The following is a 22,370-nucleotide window of genomic DNA, read 5'->3' as shown; positions in this document are numbered from 1 at the left end:
ATCTGCCTGAGTGACAGATCAGCAATTGTCCAGTGAGAGGAGAAGCAAAAGTATCACTCCACTGCTGATCAGAGTGTCACCGGAGGGGATGTAGATCACCAGTTTCCCACCATAACAAGTGGGTGGGACAGTCTTAAGTACTAAATGGTTTCTTTATAAAGATGTTAGTTCTCTTTGCATCCCTGTCTCATCTCTAAAATGGTGCTGATTCATCTCATTTCTGCCTTTAAATGATTTTATGATTTCTTCTATTTTTTTAAAGCTTACTTATTTATTTTTGAGAGGAGGGGAGACGGGCAGAGAGAGAGGGAGAGAATCCCAAGCAGGCTCCACTCTGTCAGTGCAGATCACGACATGGAGCTCCATCTCACAAACCGTGAGATCGTGACCTGAGCAGAAATCAAGAGTCAGATGTTTAACCAACTGAGCCACCCAGACGCCCCTGCTTTTTACTATTTTTTAAATAACACGCTACTAAAATCAGGGTAAAATGCAGAAACAAAGAATGATGGTGAGTATCAGACACCATCTATTTCTAGAAGACAGCATCACATGCAGGGCGAGAACAGAGTCTTCTATTTCCCTGCCAATTGTGAATTCCGGAATTGGGAGACTTTGAACAAAACCTTCAATAATTACCAATAAATGAGTTTCTGGCCCAAAAGTATTAGCACAGATCTTTTTGCAGTATCTAATTTGAAAGCAAGATGAGAGGTAGAATTTAATATTTCACATGGCATTATATCCCAAATGAGCTGGGTCAGAGTGACAGGTTCTCAGGACAGATGATGGTTTCTGGATGTAAATTTACTTTTATTTTCTCCCACCAATTATAAATCAAGACTTTTAAAAACCTAGGCAATTAAATGGAAATATTTATCCATAGTTACATGCATAGGAACTTTTCCAGAATGGCTTGTTTTAATTGATACTGCTACTTTATTTATAATGAATTTTTATCAAAATGTCCTTTTTGTAGAATGTTTAATTAGCTGGTGCCTTTTGGTAAAGAGGGATATGATTCAATTTCCATTTTCCTACAGGACCCTGAAGTTTTGATACATTAAAATTGTAAAAGAACATTCAGAAAAATAGTTAGGCTCCTTTTCTTTGGCAAATCAGAGATTTTTTTTTTTAAGATAAATCTTTCTTTGAAAATTTGACATACTGAACGTTTATCACATTTTGTTGGTGTTCTACTCTATTAACTTCTTCAAGACAGATCTTCCTTCACTCTCACTGCCTACCCTAAAACCTCTTGTATGCAACTTCTTTTTATAGCTGGAGAACATTGGCCCCTCTCAGTACTGTTGTATTTGAACAAAAACCAATTACATTTTTTGTTTGTTCAGGAGTCAGATGGCCAGGGCTGCCCCTTCTGTCGCTGTGAAATAAAAGGAACAGAGCCCATCATCGTCGACCCCTTTGATCCAAGGGATGAAGGTTCCAGGTGCTGTAGCATCATTGACCCCTTTGGAGTGCCGATGCTGGACCTGGATGATGATGATGACCGAGAGGAGTCCTTGATGATGAATCGGTTGGCAAATGTTCGAAAGGTAAAATTATAAAACGCAGGTTTAATCGGAGTCATGTGTGGACATGAAAAAGGAATGATGCTGCCCCTAATGGGCTATGTCTGAGTGTTTGGGGGCTTGGGAAAGAAACATGGAAGAATCAAAAGAAAGGTGAAGACCTCGGTAATGTTGATAGGCTGATGAAATCATAGACAAAGAACTAGAGTCTACTCAAAGTTCTTTCGCTGCTTTTAAACTTCGAAGTGAGAGATGGTGAGAGCTTACATATAGAATCCAAGATCGTCTAAGATTGGCAAAAGCAGTCCTGTGAATAAAAAATTAAGAAAAATTAAGAAAACTAAGAAAATATAAAAATTGGTAATGATGAAACTGATTACAAACAGTCTTTGTTAAAGTCTAAAAGAAGTGTCTGATAGTGATTTGCTGACCAGGAGAGCCAGGCTTCCATTTGGCTACTGAGAATTCTGTCACATAAAATTTACCTTTGTGAATTTACCATAGTGTGGGGTTTGCTTATCAAAATTGCTGACTCAGAAAATGGACTTTGTGAATTGAGAATGGATCCTACATGCCCAGTTGGAGTAACTAAGCCCACAAGAAACTAGTCAATAAACCAGAATGCCAACTGAATAATTTACAAGCCAGAAATATAATGATTAAGAGAGCTGGCCTCTCAGATATCAGGCCATGCTCTGTACGGAAAGATCTGTGAAAGTCATATTCACAAAGTTTTGTGTTCTCAAAATCAGAGAACTAGCAATGAGTGGTATAAAAGTTGCTGAAAATGGAGTGTGAAGGTGTCCCCTCCTGGCCCTCCTCCTGACTCATGGCAGACAGGGCTAATCAATCATGGCGCTCATCCCTACTGAGGTCAGACCTGGCCTTATAGAACCTCCGCTGCAGTTCATTAGGATTTGGCAGGTAACATGAATCTTATTTGCCATGTAGTTGGACTGATAATAATGTGTAATGGCATCAGATCATTTGCATCTGTCTCCGTGGTAGAGAAACACTTGGCACAGAGAACAGAGGAGGCATTTGTTTGGGTTACTCCTTCCTTAACTTCCTTAAGTTTATCTCCTGGCTTCCTGTATTTTCTACATTTCAATGTTCCATGCTCAACAAAGACATATGCCCATGGGATTTTTCACCTGTGCAGGTATGTTACCATCACCAACATGGCCACTTTGACATTTTTGGTCTGAGATGATTTTTATTCTTCATATCATTAATTTTCATAAATGTCACAATTTAACTCGCAGAGAAACTACTCTTGATTCTGTCCTTTAATCCTGACAACTAAGTTTTGAAGGATATAATCCCTTTCACCCCAGAGACAGAAGAAAGGAAGTAGTTATTCTTCAGTGTCTTTTATAGGAACAAAGATTTTTCACGTATTTTATTCTCTCAACAACTTGGAGAGGCAAATATTCTTCTCATTTTTCAGATAAGGAAATGAGGTTCAGACTACACATGTGACTTGGCTACATTAGTAGGTTGTAGAAACTAGATTCTAACTTATGTTTTCTGGATAACAATACAGTGATGTATCCCAAACCACATGTGTAACTCCCATGCAGAATCATGAAATGGTTCCTACTAAGTCAGATTATAGAGTGTATTGCTAGAATATTTATCATACAGTATTATTAATTTTAAATAATGGTGGTAATTAAATAGTGACATTGATGATTTCAGTGACAGGATGCTGTTCTGGGTTCTTGATCTCATTCGATAATCATTCCAACCCAATAGAGAAGCTACGGTTACTGTCCTGTTTCATAAAAGATAAAGCTAAGGAGTAAAGAAATGAAATATCTTGCCTAAGATCCTAGTTACTCTATAGTAGAACCAGTACTTTATTCCAGATCTTCCTAATTCCAAAAATCCAGTTTGGAGCCATCATGTAATATGCCTCTTTTGCCCTCTTTGGAACATGTCACACACATTGAACTTGATAGAATGTAACTAATTGTCCTCTGAAGGTCTTTCTAGCTCCATGATATAATGTACATCATGAATAATTATGGACTCCCAGTACAGTTGTAACTAGAAATTAAAAATAATTTGAATTTGATCTCTTGGTAAAAACGTAAAATTATAAAAATAAATATATTTATGCCCTATAAAAATATTTACACCCACGCTAACTTAATAGGTCGCCAAAAACCCAAGCAAATTCAGTTAAGACCTGTTAATTGATATATAATGACTGTTAAATCTGTTGTCCAGTATACTAGCCATATGTGGCTATTTAAATGTAAATTTAAAATAATTAAAATTTAATAAAATGTTCCTCAGTCACATTGAACATATATATATATATATTTTTTTTTTTTTTTTTTTTTTTTTTGAGAAAGAGAGAGAGAAGGAGAGAGGGGGAGAGAGAATTCCAAGCAGGTCCACGCTCAGCATGGAGCCTGAGGCAGGGTTCGATCCCACAATCCTGGGATGATGACCTGAGCCAAAATCAAGAGTCAGACGCTCAACCGACTGAGACACCTAGGTGCCCCTTGAATATATTTTAAATGCTCAGTAGCCACTTGGGTCTAGTGGCTACTGTACTAAACTGTATAGATATAGAACATTTTCTATACGTATTGAGATATCTATTGAAATAGGAGAAATATCCATTCTCCAATAGATAATTCTATTGGACAGAGCTTTCTTAGATCGCCCCTGTAAGCTCTTATTGGAAGAAGCTAGCTCTTGATGCAAAACCTTTCCTTTTAACTTAATAATCTAATGGTCTTAGCTTGGCCTGGATATTTGACAGTGATATAGCACTGGAATCAGCAAGCTATGACCTGTTTATGTTGGTTTGTTTTTCTGTGAGCTAAGAATGATTTTACATTTTATATGGCTATATATTTAAATGCGTTTATAAGTAGCTATATAATTTGCTTGTTTCTGTTTTGCTTTTTTGTTTTCTGTTGTTGTTGTTTTTTCTTCTTGGCCTGCAAAGCCTAAAATATTCACTATCTGGCCCTTTAAGAAAAAGATTGCGTTCCCCGGGTGTAGGATGCAGTAAGCACACAAAGAATGTTTATTGAATGCATAGATAATAGGGAAAGACAGAAAGTTATTTAAGAAACACACAACAGCTCAAGTAGTTCAAGTGACCTAGGAGATAATGTTTTCTAGCTAGGAAAAAGGCATTTCACTTTTCTTTACTAAGTGGGTTTTCTTCTTTCATTGATGTCAGGGGAGAATGTGGGGTCTTGAGGGTAATTCTTTAAAGAACTTTGTATACTTTGCTCGCTGGGAAACAGTAGCTGCCCTCTATGAGTTTAGGCAAAGTTGCAGTCTTGGTCTATTTCCCACTGAATTAAGTTGAAACTTGAGCCTTGCTTCACTAGGAACCCTGACAACCACAGGACTCACTGGTGACGTAAAATGAGCAGCAGAATATTCAAAGGTGACTCTCGTGGTTTCCCTACATCTTCTCACCTACTCTCAAGACCGTGCGTGTTTTATTTTCCCTGGGCACACTGGTGAGCTTTCTGTCAAGGGAGTTCAGAGACTTTTACATTGATCTTTTTAGTTTCCCAAGAAGAGATGGTGGTCTCAGACATTTATTGTTCCAGAAGTCACCCTTCGGTGGTTTTTTTGGCAGTCAACAGTGTCATTTAATAAAGCTCCACTACAGTGTTATTTCTCTGCTTTCCTTTGACACTAGTTAGGTATTGGAGAAATGTAAACAACTTGTAATTATTTGTTTTTAAGTTGAGCAATCATATTTCAAGTAAATGTCTTTGTGTACACTTATCTGCCTCTAGTCAATTAAACAGATTGTAAGTTTTATAATATTTCATAAATCACTGCCACTTAACTTTCAGTAAAACCTAGATTTTAGTGTAGATACAAGTATCAGTTCTTTCTAATTGGGAAAAACATTGCCATGTCATTATGTTCTCATAGTGCTTTATATGTACTTCTGTTTCCGGAGTTACACTAAATTGTTATGTTTTATCTAGAGGACTGCCTTATCCATTAGACTATTAATTCCTAAGGCTGGTGTCAATGTCTTCTTTGTTTTGTGTTTCCTGGTGCCTAAACACACACAGCAAATATTTATTAAGTGAAATAACAAATGTACATGCATGTTCGCATGCTCTTTGAAATCAGTGACCCGATGTTATACATCTTTGTTCCAAACTGAAGACTGAATATAAATGTACAAAATATCAAATTATAGGTTCTATTCAGTTCTTACAGCTGAGGTTATAAACAGATATCACACTGTCATTTTGACATAGTAGCTCTTCTACCTGAATTTTCTTCCTTTCTGTTTTTTCAGTCATTCTGTTGCCTCATTCACTTACTCACTCGCTCATTCATTCATTCATTCATTCGTTTTTAAACATTTCATTCTCTCAGTTCCAAGAGTGACTGTAAGTCATTGTGCAGCAGAACGATTCTGTTTTCTTCTATCTTCTATTTCAGTAGTTATCTTTCTCCTGTTCATGAGCAGGTTGTTGACTATATTTGGAAATAATTTTTGCCCATCTTAAGCATATTGCATTCTTTAAATTGGTGATGCTTCTATCATAGCATGGAGGATGGAGCTGTTTGTATATTCCTGTTACCATGGTGATATCCTGTAGCTGGAGTTTATAAATAGTAGCATACTGAACATATAGAATATGTTTTTATTGTTTATTTTATAAATATATTAATGCTAATCTTACAGAAGCAAACTGAATGTATAATTCTACAGTATACCATATTGGTTACCACCCTAGAAATAGTCTATTTTGTAATTTTAACTACAAAATGTTTTAGCTTTTGCTTGAAATTGTAGCACTGCCTGAGGTCTCAAGCTGTCAGAATTTCTAGGATAATTGGATCTGAGTGAGTCCTCAGAGGAAGTCTAGGGTGTGATTGGTAAGATCATGTCCTTCTCTCTGACTTCAATCAGATCAGAGCTAAGAAAAGGTGTGAATTGCCAGTCAGAATTTTGTTTGTCAAGAGTGTAAAGAGTCTTAACAATTCCTCAGCAATTATGTTGATAGAACATATTTTTCACCACATACGTAAAATAAAATGAAGATTTGCACTCAAAGTGAAAATGTTGACAGACTGAGCTAGTATATGAACTGAGACTTATTCCTTTGGTCTTAAATCTTATATTTTCTTGAAACCAAATTTAAAATTTTAATGAATGGCCTTATAAAAATAAATACAGGTGTGACCCGAGATCAAGGGAATTATTCTTCTTTTATACTTTTTTATGCATTCTCCTAATGTTGCCCTCATCAGTTAAAATACATATTACTAATTAAAAACTTGATATTATTACCTAATTCTTGCTTTTCCTAATAATAATGTGTGAGGAGAAGACCCGTAGTATTCCTGATCCTAAGGAAAGAGTTCATGTGTAGGGTTCAGTATTTTTAGGAAAATGTTGCTTTTTTAATATGACTTTGATTCCAACCACAGAGTTCAGGTCCATGTTGGAGAGTAGAAAAGACCAGAATTAGAACAAAAGTGAATTACAAAAATGACAGTAGACATTCAGAATATAGGACGTCGCTCTCAATTACAGGCAGTTCTGCCTCCTGAAGGTATTCAGAAATAATATGAGGATGTTTTTGGTTTTCACAATGACCAAGGGTGGGAGAAATCTGTGGCAGTTAGTGGCCAGAGATACGAGACATCCTGCAACCCATGGCACAGTGCTACCCAAGAATTACTATGATCACATGCCAGTAGTCCTCACCCCTCCCTCCATGCAATGTAGGTGGTCATGGGTGACAGTAAGCAATCCAAAGTCACAGGTTCATCATTTGCCATTTAATTGCATTCTGTTCACTGATTTTCTTAAAGCTCTCCATGCAAAATAGTAGCATATTTTTTATTAGTGTGTGATTAACAAAGGAAAAAACTGCCTTGTCCAAGTGCCATATGATGTTCCAGGTGACTGTAAAGATGTTGTTATGTATTCCTTAAAAATGGTTTGAATAATTAGTAGTTTAGGATAAGCAAGCACTTGAACTCTTGTACTTGGTTTGAGTCAGTCTCCTATGGTAGACTGCAGACTCCTGGAGAACGGAGGCTGTGCCTTGCCCTTCTTTTCCTTCCCAGAGACTTGCATAGTACCTACCACATAGTATGCCATGGAGAAAGGTTTGTTTTGTTTTGTTTGTTTTGTTTTGTTTTTAATATAACTTATTGTCAAATTGGCTAACATACAGTGTGTAAAGTGTGTTCTTAGTTTTGGGGGTAGATTCCCTTGGTTCATTGCTTACATATAACACCCAGTATTCATCCCAACCAGTGCCCTCCTCAATGTCCATCACCCATTTTCCCCTCTCTCCCCCCCACCATCCACCCTCAGTTTGTTCTTGTATTTAAGAGTCTCTTATCGTTTGCCTCCCTCCCTCTCTATTTCTAACTATTTTTCCCCCTTCCCTTTCCCCACGGTCTTCTGTTCAGTTTCTCAAGATCCACATATGAGTGAAAACATACACTATCTGTCCTCCTCTGACTGACTTATTTCACTCAGCGTAAGACCCTTCAGTTGCATCCACGTTGCTGCAAGTGGCATGATTTCATGTTTTGTTTTGTTTTTAACTGAATGTTCAGTAGTGACACTGAAGAAGAGGTCCCTGGAGTCTACCAACCTGGTTTATGTTCTACTTAATATCTTTTGTGTTTTGCATTGGTTATTTAACCCTCTGTGTCTCAGTGGCCTTATCTTTGAAACCCTACCTCTTAGGGTTGAAATTAAATGAGTTACTATATATAAAGCCATTGGAACAGTGCTGGTACATAGTAAATACTAAGTATTAGTTGTAATTAAACATTATTTTTATATACTGTTAATATTTAAGACTCCTGAGATCTTGCTGTGATTCTGAGAATTAAATATCAGTATTCTTGAGATGTCTATGGAGGTTTATTTTTTTTTCTTTTAGATACTGTTAGCTATTATTTAGGAAGAACTAGACACCAAAACTGTGTTGGTTTGGCAAGTAGTTGGTTTTGTTTCTTTGTTAATATCTACGTAGTTATGATTTCATTGCATGGCCACGTTAAAATAATTTATTATTTAGTCTTTAAAACTCAAAAAAAATGCAAAGTTGCCAACAGGTCAGCTGAAATGCTATTTTAAACGCTAAATAATTTAGATAAGCTTACAGTAGTCTTGTTTTCCACATAAGTAAATTGAAGTAATTAGTCTCTAAAGGACAGTGAAGAAGTACAGTAACTAAATAGTAATTGCTTATTGTTCAAACCAGCTGTACCTGGTATTTTGCAAGCAATATAGGTTTCACATGAGGGCATTTTTCAGCGACTAAAGTTTATTCCTTTAATCCCCAGAATGTTCTTGTTTCTCAGCCATTTTTATGGAAATATTTCTGAATTATATGTCACCCTTCCCTGAGTTTTCAAAATTGGTTATGCAGCTGAGTGAATCCAAGGGCATGAGAAGCCACTACAATCAGCATGACATACTTCTTGAAGCTTACGTTTGCTACGAGATTTCAGGAAAGGTTGCACGAAGAAAGGGGAACATAATTTTAAATTAAAATCACATATATATTTGGATCAGGATGCAAAATTCATATAAATGTTTAAAGTAAAATATAAACTTCAAAGAGATTTCAGGGTTATGGAGGCTGGTCACAAGCCAGGGGATTATGTCCTCAGAACAGGTGCTTCAGGGGGAAGCAGCATAGCTCAGTGTAGTTAACAGTGTTTAACATTTCAATGGAGCAGTCTTTGGGGTTATTCCACTTGTGAGGCTGTTTGCACTTCTTTAAAGTTCAATTTTATCAACCACCTCCCTGCCAAACCTTAGGGAAGGCAACTCCTCCTCCACTCAGCAGTTTTTCTGTTCTTCACTACTCTTCTAATCTGTAGTATCTAAAAACATCTGGAAGTTACTAGTGGAATGTAAGCAATAATGATAATTTAAAATATTGAACATCATTTTGTATACAAATCAAATATCTGTCTTAGCGAGGGAACATGGTGCCTACATTATGTTTTACAGGAAGAAATGCAGCAGACTTTTTCCCCCTCTTTAGAGGACTTTGTTGGGTTTTGGTTTTTTGGTTTTTTGGTTTTGGCTGGTTGTTTTTTTCTTTTGTTTCGTGTAGGGATTTTAAGACTTTTATTTTAAGACTTTTAGAGTGGTGTTAGATTCACAGCACAATTGAGGGGATCATAGAGATTTCTCATGTACCCCCTGTCCCAATACATGTGTAGCTTCTTCCCCTATTATCTTCATCCCCCATCAGAGTGGTACACTTGTTAACAATTGATGAACCTACTTTGATACATCACTGTCACCCAGAGCCCATGGTTTTCATTAGCGTTCGCTTGTGGTGGTGTATGTTCTATGGATTTGGACAAATGTATAATGACACGTATCCACTATAAATAATAGTATCATGCAGAGTAATTTTCACTGCCCCCCCAAATCCTCTGTGCTCTACCTTTTCTAGAATGTCGTGAGTTGGAATCATACACTATGTAGCCTGCTCAGATTGGTTTCTTTCACTTAGTAATACGCATTTAGAATAGGTATAGTTTTCTAAGAGCACAAAACGGTCTTCCATAGTGGCTGTACCATGTTTTATTTACGCCAGCAGTGAATGAGAGTTTTATTGCTCCACATTCTCGCCTGCATTTAGTGTTGTCAATGTTCTTGATTTGGGCAACAAGGACATATATAGTGGTATCTCAGTGTTTTAACTTACATTTCCCTGATGACCTATGATGTGAAGCATCTTTCCACTTATGCTTATTTGGCATCAGTTTATCTTTGGTGAGGTATCTGTGAAGGTATTTGGCCCATTTTTAATCCAATTATTTTCTTATTGTTGGGTTTTAAGAGGGTTTTTTTTTTTTTTTTTTTTTTTGTATATTTCGGGCAACAGTCCTTTACAGATGTGTCTTTTCCAAATATTGTCCTCTAGTTTCTAGTTGTCTTTTTATTCTCCTGATAGTTTCTTTTCCAGAGCAGAAATTTTAATTTTAATTTTAATGATGTCCAGCTTATCAATTATCTCTCTTGAATCATGCCTTTAGTGTTGTATCTGGAAAGTGGTTACCAAACCAAAGCTCATCTATATTTCTCCTATTTATCTTCTAAGGGTTTTACAATTTTGCATTTTATGTTGAGATTTGTGATCCATTTTAATTGTTGTAAAGGTACAAGATCTGTGTCCAAATTTTTTTTTAATTTTTGCACGTGGGTGTCCATTTGATTCAGCACCGTGTGTTGAAAAGGCTGTGTTTGCTCCATTGTATTATCTTTGTTCGTTTGTCACAGATTAGTTAACTGTTTTTATGTGGGTCTATTTCTGGGCTCTTGATTATGGTCCACTGAAGTATTTGGCTATTCTTTTGACAGTTCCACAGTCTTGATTACTATAGTTTTATAGTAAGTGTTTAAAGTCACTCCAACTTTGTTCTTCTTCAATATCATGTGGGTTTATTTGTGGTCTTTTGTCTCAGTATAAACTTCAGAATAGTTCAATATGAACAAAATGACTTGCTGAGATTTTGATTGGAATTGCATTAAATCTGTAGATCAAATTGGGAGGGCTTTTCTTTTTTACTCTCAGTTTCTCCCTAGTTTCCTACAGATTAAAGCTTCTGGAAGTGTGACTGTGGATAAACAGGGCATGATTATATTGCTTTTATATCATATTTCTCAAACAAGTTTTGTTTATTATCTAAAAGGAAACAATGGTACAGGTATTCCAAAATAGACACCATGAGTCATAATTACTTATGGGTGTGTATGTGTGTGTGATAAGTGTTTTTTAATAGATACCTTCTGAATAATGTTCTGCATAGGCTATTATTTAAAAGACTTGAGATTGTATGTTCACAAATTAATATGAGAAAAGAACCAAGAGGATAGTTAGCAGCAAGGAAAATATCCTTATGATATTATATTTTAATGATAAAAGGTTTATCAGTGTCCTTCATTAATTTTCATGCATTTAGAGAAAAATGTTGACCTTCTAAGAGTCCTTCTCATCATCTTTATAATACATGTATCTACCTTGTTCAGATATGAAAATTCATTAAGTAAAAATCTTGTTAGAAATATTATAAAATTGACTTTGATTATCTCTGGGATTGTCAGTACTCTCATCTTAATAGTAATTGGAGAGGTTTTCTCTTGTCCTGTTTTTAATAATAGCCTGGCTGGGTTTGAAGTTTCTTACCAATGTTTTGCCATTTCCATAATAATGGATCTTATTAAAGGTTTTATAAAATCGCTCTTTAAAAGGTGTGGATAAAATGAAGAGTGACTAAAATAGAATGAGTCCCCGATTATTATTGGTAATTGCTGAGCATGCTGAGATGGGCTTTTGACTACTTTACTTCTCAGGCCTTTTCTCTCAGGAATTTCTGTTAAAATTGCAAATTTGGATTCCCCTATTCATTGTGGTGATCATTAGCATCCTTTTCTAAGTACTAAAGAATTCTGTAAATTTTGTCAGAAAAATAAAGAATAGCATTTGTTCATTTCAAGGAAGCAAAGGGCTAGGAAAAATTGATAAGCATGTAGACATAAAGGAATCAGATGTGGTCTTCAAATTTGTGGAGCACCAGGATTCCAATTTGTTAAAGACATACTCATCACCTACCAATATTAAAGAACTGAGGAGAAATTGTTAGACGAATATACTGGTATGATGGTAATACAGGCAGGAATTAAGGTGTTCAGCTTTTATATTTTGAAAAGAGCTGAAATGAAAAAAGAGAATTTATTCTAAAGTTCTAAAAGCAAGTGTAATAGTAGAAAACGGTGAGAATTACCCAAAAGCAAGATAAAGGAATGAAACTCTATGAATCAGCCATTCTGTGATGTGAAAATATGGTTCCATCGTCCCATCTCTTGCAGTTGTATTTATGTAAATGGTTGTTTTATATGGTGCATAAATTCTGTACAATTAATTCCATGTCCACATCCTCGTTACTCGTTAATTTTTCCATAGCTTTCCATTTCTAACTTAATACGGTAGACAGATAAAAATGAAGGGGTGACAAAGAAAGGACTCCATTTAAGGCAGTGGCAGGATGGACATGATCCTTTAAAGAATCCCTTGATTAATATGCCCCCTTATTATACTAACTAGATTTTACTTATTCGTTAGGAGATTAAAACCAGAAGAACAGAGGTAAAGTCTCTATCATAAAATAATTAGAAAATAAACTGGGGAAAAAAGTATTTACAACAACTGTAACATAGAACTAATCACAATCCTAATATATAAAGAAGTCATTCTAATCAATGAGGGGTACATAAAAGAATATAATAGATAATGACACAAAGAACATACAAAGACTGTAACCCAAAGAAGAAATACACATGGCAAAAATATTGCAGTTTTTTCTAATTATTAAAGCAGTTCAAATTGAAACATTAACATGTGCCACTAAAATGCCAACTATCAAAGTAAACAAAAAATTCAGAACTAAACATACTTTATGCTTTTGAGGTTTGTGCAGTGGTAACCATCACACATAAATGGTAGAAAAATAAATTGATTTTACTCTCTGGGCAGCAAAAGATATTATGCATATTCATAAACTTTTACCGAGTTTAGTTATAACCCTATTATCTTACACTCAAAACATGCTAGGAGCACCTGGGTGGCTCAGTTGGTTAAGCATCTGACTTTGGGTCAGGTCATGATCTTGTGGTCCATGGGTTCGAGCCCTGCGTGGGGCTCTGTGCTGACAGCTCAGAGCCTGGAGCCTGCTTCAGATTCTGTGTCTCCCTTTCTCTCTGCCTCTCCCCTGCTCGCTCACTCTCTCTCTCTCTCTCTCTCTCTCTCAAAAATAAACGTTAAAAAAAATTTTTTTAACATTCTGTGATTCTTCCCTTAAAAATTAAAAAAGTATGTCAACTATACTAAATAAAAAGGTTTTTTTAACTAAATGATCTACAAAAAAATTAAAATGTATATCATGAAAGACCTTTTTATGTTATTACTTTATAGTAGAAAAAATTTGAGAATAGCCCAAGTGTTCATGGCAGGAAATAGTTATGTAAATGTTGGTATATCCATATAATTCACCCTTTAAAATTACATTCATGAAGAATGTTTAGTGGCCACTAAAATTCCTTCGGTATAACACTGTCATCCAGCATAGAGTAGATTAAAAATTGTGTATGTGATTAGGAAACATCACCAATGGCTCTGTGTACATGTTTTCAAAACCTCTATATATTTTCCTATAATTCCCAATTTTATGCGGTGAAATTGTGTTCTTTATAATGAGAAAAAAAGTGGAATGGTGAAAATACAATTGTAAAGATATAAAGAGATGAGCACCAAAATCAGTAAAACTTATTTATTATGGTGAACAGTCGGACAACATGTGTGACCCTAAACTTTTAAACCTACTTTGTACTACCTTTTCTCTTATTATTTATTTCTGTATTTGACACGTTCTCCAGATCAAGATGAAAAAAATTTATGTTAAATTCTAGAATTTACTACTTTTTCTCTTATTATTTATTTCTATAGTTACCGTGTTCTCCAGATCAAGAGGCAAAAAATAAAAATTTATTACATTCTAGAATTTTGTGCTAATGGTCAAAATTAATAACTATAAATAATCCAAATGACAGTTTTGACGTCTGAACGTATTGTAAGACTTTAGTCTAATTATTTGTTTGGATACTTGAATTTGTTTAGACCTGGTAGTGAGAACTATCTAGCACTGTCTAGGACAAAATAAGAAATAAAGGTGGGGAAACTTTGGTTTAAAAATATCTCTAGTAGAATTATCTCTCGGTAGTGAAGATGAGCAAACTTTGGACTTTTGAAGATGTAATAGATTGCATTCTATCACCTCTGTATCAAAGAGTCAATACTCCTAACTGTATCGTCCAAATAAAAATTAAATGTTTTGTAGCAGCTTTTATTTCATATTTCATTTAATTTTATTATCCCATAAAGTCTCCACAAAATAGATTTAACCTTATTTTTTAATCTACAGGTAACAATATTAACAAGTGGGTGATTTGTACAAGACTATATGACATTTTAAAGTTCTAGCTGAAATTCACATATTATATATGGAAAATATATGTGTAGGAAGTCGGATTATATGTTTAATTATATGGTTATTTTTTAATTATGTGGTTATTTCTTTTAATAATCAGTTGACTTTAGAACTTTAGTTTGAGTGGTAGCCACATCTGAAATTCACATATTCCAATTCCCTAGCAACAAAATACTTAACTGTTATTATTCAGGATTAAATAAATGTTTTCCTACTCTTCTACTTGAGGTTTTATGTACATGTATTAAATCTGCATTTCTATACAGAATGGAGATTGTAGTGATTATGAGGAATGCTGAGCAAATCAGTAAGAGGTGGCTAAGTTTGCATAGTTCATAGATTTAGAATTTAAATCCTACCCAGAGAGTAAGTTCAGGTTTGTTGTATGTTGTTGTTGTTTTCCCCAATAACTCCCTTTATCACACATCAGAAGAGGAAGATATATGGCCTGAGTGATCTTGGGATGGGGATTAGATCTGTAGAAGAAGATAGGAGGAAGAGCTGAGGGGAATGTCCGATTGTAGAATCTATTTGGAAAATAATATTGATCTGTAGACTAAATATGACTGACCATATGCCTTTGTCACAGCTCAGCTCTAGAGGCATTTGTTGTTCCTACCTATACAAGGGGAAATTCTGATACTGTAGAATCAAAGTCCTTTAAAAGACCATTAAATATTCAAATATTATATAGAAATAGAGGTGTAGTTAAAGGAGAAATAATTTGGGGTCCACATTAAATCAATCTAATCTGTGCTTCTCTTTATTGTCAGACAGGCAAAAAGGACCCACTTTCTATTCTTTACATTGCATTAATCACTTGATGTCATGAATTTTTAATGTCTCATCTAAGAATTTAATTATGGGCTGAGGTGTGAAACATTGTGTTAGGTATCTTTTCTCCTCAGACTATCAAATAGGAAGAAAAGAAAAATGATGGTTATTCAAATAAATTAAAAGGGGCCATTTATGTAACCATCTACTAAAAATGTCTACTTAGAATGTTTACAAATGTTCACCGTTAGCGTGAAATTTTACCAGCCACAAAAGTTAATGCAAAGTTTTAGTTTTAATGCAAATCTCTTAATTACAGATTTGTTCATAGAGATAGCAAAAGGTTCAGCAAAGAGTAATGCATGATTATCTAAAGGGCATTATTAATTATCTTCTCTTACAAGGGGATTTTAATATAATTCAGGGGAACTCAGGAAAATAAATGAGTTATAGCGAATGTAGTCCACATAATCACAAAGATGAAATATTTTTTGTTTCTTCATATACAAATACATCTTCCATAAAATTCTTCTAACTAAGCCAACTTACAGATACTGTAATGCTTCAGAATGAATTAGTTTTTCAGGAAGACAGTATATCATCACCTTGAGAGTACAGTATGAATTGTGCTTAGACAAGGTCTGCTTCCACTTACATTCACAAAGCTGTTGAGAATGTGCTTATCTGGAGATATCTAAGGTTCAAGGTTATTGCTGCACTTGGTATGAATGTCTGTCCTGAGGATTTTTAGTATACCCTTTCTATATCTAACAGTTCACTCACCACACATCAAATCCATCCCTTTATTTAAACATATTAGGAATTTGGTAACTGCTTAAATTTAGTAATTAAAGCAGAAGTCAAGGTCCAATAGTGATGGTGGGTTGTTGCCTGTATCAGAATTCTCTTTTTCAGGTATTGAGGGAAGCAGGAAGATAGTTGTGAAAGAAAAGTGCTCAGAGGAGCAGAGGTTTTATTCATAAGCAGTCTGCTATGTGTGCACCTAGCACTGAAAAATTTCCCTGCAAACAACTAAATGGATAAAGTGCTATGCATTAATATTCTTTCTCCCTGTGTGTGTTTGTGTGTGTATGTGTATGTGCATGTGTCTGTGTATGTAGTTTGGGATAGGAACTGTTGATAGTTTTGCTTCTTGAGTCTTTTTTGTAAAGGATAATAACCAGAGCAACAAAGCATTTTTATCAGGTAATGGTTTTGCTAATTCTCAGAGAATGTAATTTATCCTAATGGGAATTGTGGAGAATTAGAGGTCCTGTGACATTTCCTAACTCAAAATACTATGATGTTGTGATGTGCATAGTTTACATCAGGAATTCTTTTTGTTCTGTGTATGATCATTTCTGGATTGTTTTTAATCCAGAAGGTTCAAATTCCTGACCATCTGAGACTTCCATGGCTTTTTGCATAGAATTTTTATTTTGTTAAGAATCGATGGCTGCATTAGAATCAGTTTATTGTGACTACAGAGTTTCTACTTTTTCTCTCCTAATTTTAGTGGCAGTTAAGATTTTTTACTTTTTTGCTTCATCATAGGGTAAGACATATAAAAAAGAATCATGAAATTACTAAAAAGAAAGAAAGGTTCTTAAAATTGTCATGTAAAATTATGGGTAAATTTATTGACCTATTTTAGTTACTTGGCACCCTTGACAGAAAGAAGCAAAGAATTAGCAGTTTAGCAATGTCATGACAATATTCAGGCATATCTGAGGTATGGTCTAGAAGCTTTTGTAGCCACTCAAATTTATCTAAAAAGTCTTTACAATGGGGACTGTAACTTCCCACTCCTTTAAGTGTGGTCTGTGCACAGTGACTTCCTTGCAGAGAGTACAGTATGGACAGGGGGAGAAAAAGGGAGTAACTTTACAGTGAAGAAACCTTGACAGACAGTACCTTAACCAGGTAATCAAGGTCAGCATCAACAGTGATGAATCATATTGATAGCGTGGACCCTTGATATGATGCTGTTAAAATATTTGTTGACCTTCGTGGTCTTCCTTCAAAATCCCCATAACCTGAGTGTAATCATGAGAAAAACACCAGATAAACCCCTATTTTAGTTCATTAGCAAAAGCCTTACACAATGTACCTAAGTGTGGTTTTGAACAAAAATCTATCATCCCCTGTCAGATAAAGACAGAATGGCTGAATCTGTCTCACTATTGCCGCAGTTTGAATTAAATCATCAATTGTTGACATTGACTGCTCTTATAAAAATGACTGATAGAGGAAAAATGGGTTAACAACAGCTTAAAACCCTAAAAATAATAGCATTAGGAAATAGATGACTATCAAAGTATAGTAGGTGTAAAAATCAAGCCTAGATCTCCAAAGAGCTAGTAGCTTAGCCTTGAAAAGGAAACTGCCTGATATTTCATGACAGTATTGTTTACCTTGGTAAAGCTATTTGATTAGTTAGTATGATTTTTTTTTTTCAACGTTTTTTTATTTTATTTTTGGGATAGAGAGAGACAGAGCACGAACGGGGGAGGGGCTGAGAGAGAGGGAGGCACAGAATCGGAAACAGGCTCCAGGCTCCGAGCCATCAGCCCAGAGCCTGACGCGGGGCTCGAACTCACGGACCGCGAGATCGTGACCTGGCTGAAGTCGGACGCTTAACCGACTGCGCCACCCAGGCGCCCCGTTAGTATGATTTTTATACCAAATTGCAATCAAGTTATGTCACATTAAAAGATAAATTACAAAATAAAAAGGGTTTATCAAAGCACATCTTACTGGCTTTTTGATGCCATTTTATCTGCCAGACAAAGTAGAAACCTGTTGTAGCAAATAAAAACTTGAGGCTTTCTTTTCCATGTGAAGTCCTACAGGAAAAAACAATTAGGCTGTTTTTATTTTAAATACACATTTTTATTTTTGAAACTCTGCCTGATTTAATTGGTTTGTAGGAAAGTATGCTCTGGATACATATTTTATATGGAACAAGATGACTTCTAAGTTCTAGCATATACTGTAAATTGAAGATTTAAGAAAATTCCATAGTACAGAAACCAAGAGCAATGTGCATCACTGCATTGTGTATTTCTGGTTTCCTCATAAACTGTGGATGGGCTTTTGCCGGAGATGTTTGCATTTGATTGTTGTATTTGATTGCATAGTTTTAAACTATGCTTTTGCTCTTCTTTTTTCCTAGACCCTTTCTGTAATATGCAGGAGAAACTTATCCATTTATTCTTTACGTAATATTGCCCTTGAGGGACAATGTGAGCGCTTTCCATCTATTAATCAGAGTAAACGGAGTTTATTTTAACAGATGTTCAATGGCAGACACCTTCTCAAAATCAAAGGTCTTCGTTAAGAACTGAAAGGTATACACTTTACACATCATATCACATGATCTTTGTCCTTCTCTATTCTAGTGCACTGACAGGCAGAATTCACCAGTTACATCACCAGGATCCTCTCCCCTTGCACAGAGAAGAAAGCCGCATCCAGATCCTCTCCAGATCCCACATCTAAGCCTGCCACCAGTGCCTCCTCGCCTGGACTTAATTCAGAAAGGCATAGTTCGGTCTCCCTGTGGCAGCCCCACTGGTTCACCAAAGGTAAACTGATTTTATTAGAAACACACAGAATGTAAGTGACAATTATTGATTGCTCAGGTTCCTTTGAATTCCATTACTTGTATTTCTTGGGCTCTCAATTGTTGATGTAGAACTCTGACATGTTCCTCATTTTGTTTGTGGTGAGCCCACTGTCCTCTTTTTGCTTTATTACTATAAAAGTTGCACAATTACTCAGAGAGAGTATATGTCTGTAATAGTTCCCTGATTTGTAAAAATGCAGAGGAGAGTCAGTATAGTTATTCTGTAAAATGGACTTTGAAAAATCATTATATGTATTAAAATAAATTGCATGCTTTTATTGAATGATATTTGACACTCATTTTCATAGTGTCCTGACAAGAAAAATGTGATGGGGGTATATTTGCATAAGGGCTTTAAGATATGTGTTTCAGGGTGACTCACCTTCACCTGAAGGAATTAATTGCAAAGAATTACAGTATTTGCAAAGTAATTACATTACTCCTTAATATTAAAGATATAATTCTAACTGTGTAAATCTAAGCCCGCAGTTTATTTTAGTTTTGTGGAATTCTTTTTCCAAATTTGATTATGGCATATTTTGCTTTATCAAATATACGATTTAAAAACTTAATTCCACTTGGTAATATGCTTTAGAGTCTAAAATGAGTCAGAAGCACGACATTTTAGTAGTGTTTGATCTCAGTTACAATTAAGATCACATTAAGATTTTTAGGTTTTAAGATCAGATTAAGACTTTTTTGGATGGTGTTTAGTCAGAATGGTGTAAACATAGAACTATGTAAACACATTCCCTTTTTCTGTACGATTTTCTAACCATAAAAACACAAAATCATTCATCAGATGAACCATGTAAATAAAAATAAAATCATAAAAAGCACATAGATTCAATTCAAGTGCATATATGTTCATATTTCCATATAAGAATTAGACCAATATTTTTCCATTTTAAGGATCCATAAAAATCCAAGTAAGTTTTATAAATAATGCTGCTCTATTACTTGTGATTTTCCACTCTTCTGGTAATAACTATAAAAGACAAGATCAGAGCAAGTTTTCCCCTTACTAGTTGCTTTATGTTGCAGTGGAAACACAAAAATGGCAGAACCTATACTTTCAGTCCCTCAGAGATATTACAAATCAAGTTGCTCTTTGAAAAAGTAAAACAACAACTTTGATAGTTTTTTTTATGTCTCCTAAATTGTGTAAAAGTGTAAATAAATAAACGACTAAATATTATTTTACTGTCAACCAGTCAAAATCATCATATAATTTTGATGCCCTGCTACTTTTTCCTGTGTAGTGTTTATAGTCCTTAACATTTGAGTTTATGTATTCATCTTCTACAAAAAAAAAGTTCTAATGAGATATATTTACACAAGATTTTCATTAATTTTTAAAAATGTCATTAATTGATGATAAAAAGAAACATTAAAAGATGACACAGAAATCTAATAAAACTTCATTCTGGCTTAGAAAACAAAGGCAATGGTAGACGAGTCCAGAAATCATGTTTCCCTGCATCAATAGTACAACTTCTAACTTATTTATTTTTCTATTGTATCTCTTCAGTCTTCTCCTTGCATGGTGAGAAAGCAAGATAAACCACTCCCCGCACCTCCTCCTCCCTTACGAGATCCTCCTCCGCCTCCACCTGAGAGACCTCCCCCAATCCCACCTGACAATAGACTGAGTCGTCACTTCCATCACGTGGAAAGTGTGCCTTCTAGAGACCAGCCAATGCCTCTTGAAGCCTGGTGCCCTCGGGAGGTGTTTGGGAGTAATCAGTCGGTGGTGGGATGTCGACTCTTAGGGGATGGCTCTCCAAAGCCTGGAATCACAGCAAGTTCAAATGTGAATGGAAGACACAGTAGAGTGGGCTCTGACCCCGTGCTTATGCGGAAACACAGACGCCATGATTTGCCTTTAGAAGGAGCCAAGGTAAGAAATAAGCAAAGCAGAAGCTAACCAGGCTGCTCAAACTCTTCTGATAGGAGGTAGTGTGAAAGGTGGGGCAATGGTTTTTTGTTTTTGGGGGATTTTTGCCTGGTGTGGCACTTCCCTGAAGGTCTTTAATTATCTCCAAGTTATAAATAATCAGGAGCTCATTAAAACTTGAACTTAAAAGAAGTCAGGAAGAAGGTTCAGAGTAATGATTTAATTTTAATGTGAAGAGACTAGACACTTTGCCAAAGATTTATTTCACCTCCTCTTATTTCATCTGCCAAAACTTTTTCCTATTAATAACTTGTTGGTGGGAGAATCGGCACTATTGTTTTTTTTAAGCTGTCCTGGTTCTATCTAATCTGAAAAACAGTTGAATAATTATAGCGTGTCGTAAATCAGTCATTGGAATGGTTGCCAAGGACAGATGCCTTATGCATCCAGGTAAAATGAACTTCTCCCTTACGTAAAAACACCACTTCCAATCACTCTCACAAAGCAGGTTCTTTATCCATAAAACTGAAAGGCTGTCACACATATTGAGCTCTAGCTTGAAAGATATCACCACTGTCATTTAAATACCCAGAAAAAATTTAAGTGTACAGGGAACCAGAGAGGCAGCAGCAGAAATCAATGAGTTTAGAATTCTTGGTATTCTTGATAGTTTCTGGTGTTTGCCTCCCTCCATGGTATTTTTGGCTGTGAGATCAGATGCTTGCCATCTTCCCTCAGCTGAAGGAGGCTTTGCCTCTTTTGAAGACTAATATTAAATTGATTCCTCTCTATTGACCTTTGTTGTTTTAGGACAGTAATCAATTCCTTCAAAATAACAGTTTGCAGTTGGTGAGTTAACCATATATTCAAGAACAAAAAGTGTGAAGTACGACACACATTCAGCCTCTGTGTGGTGCATGCATGTGTGTGCACACACGTGTTTGTGTGTCATCGTTGGGTGATAATGGAAAGTTCATATGGTAATATTTAACCTCAGTGATATTCTAGGGTCTCCAGGATAGGAAGACTCCAATGTCTAGTGTGGCATTCAGAAGAAAGGGGAAGGGGGGGGGGGGGGGGGGTTTGCCATGACTCTGCCAGTGACTCACCTTGGTGAGTTCAGTCTCTCATCTGTCTTAGATATGAAGATCTCTAAAAGTTTCATTGAAGGTTATCTAAACATGTAAATGGAAGAAAAAGTACTTACAAAAGCATTTTTAGTAATGTTCTCTGAAAATGGAATGCTTATCAAGCTCAAATGTATATTTCCACAACCTGGAATTCCACAACCTGGAATGTGGATTGGAGGGACCGGCTGGTTTTTTTCATTTTTTGTTTTTTAGGTTTTTTGCATAATTTCTTTTTCCTTTCAACCTCTATTACTTTTCATTCATACATGATCATGCTTGTCTTGAGAAGTGTCAGAACAGGCTCTGATGTGAATTGAATGGTTATATCTCAGCAACATATTACAATTTATTTCTTG

At 35.5% G+C, this 22,370-nt stretch overlaps 1 protein-coding gene across 4 annotated transcripts in view; it reads left to right on the top strand.

The window, feature by feature from the left end:
- Positions 1-22,370, top strand: part of CBLB (Cbl proto-oncogene B) — a 211,760-nt gene that overhangs the window by 136,725 nt on the left and 52,665 nt on the right. For all 4 annotated transcript variants that reach the window (XM_060640125.3, XM_060640124.3, XM_060640127.3 and 1 more), the window contains 3 exons: positions 1,353-1,556; positions 18,761-18,946; positions 20,519-20,887. In XM_060640125.3, coding sequence (XP_060496108.1) covers positions 1,353-1,556; positions 18,761-18,946; positions 20,519-20,887 — 759 coding nt within the window. The remainder of the gene's footprint in view (positions 1-1,352; positions 1,557-18,760; positions 18,947-20,518; positions 20,888-22,370) is intronic.

Source organism: Panthera onca, chromosome C2 (genome assembly GCF_046562875.1).
Source record: "Panthera onca isolate mPanOnc1 chromosome C2, mPanOnc1 haplotype 2, whole genome shotgun sequence".
Lineage (NCBI taxonomy): Eukaryota > Metazoa > Chordata > Mammalia > Carnivora > Felidae > Panthera > Panthera onca.
The sequence above is the reverse complement of the archived record's forward strand: the minus strand, read 5'-3'. Positions and strand labels throughout refer to the sequence as shown.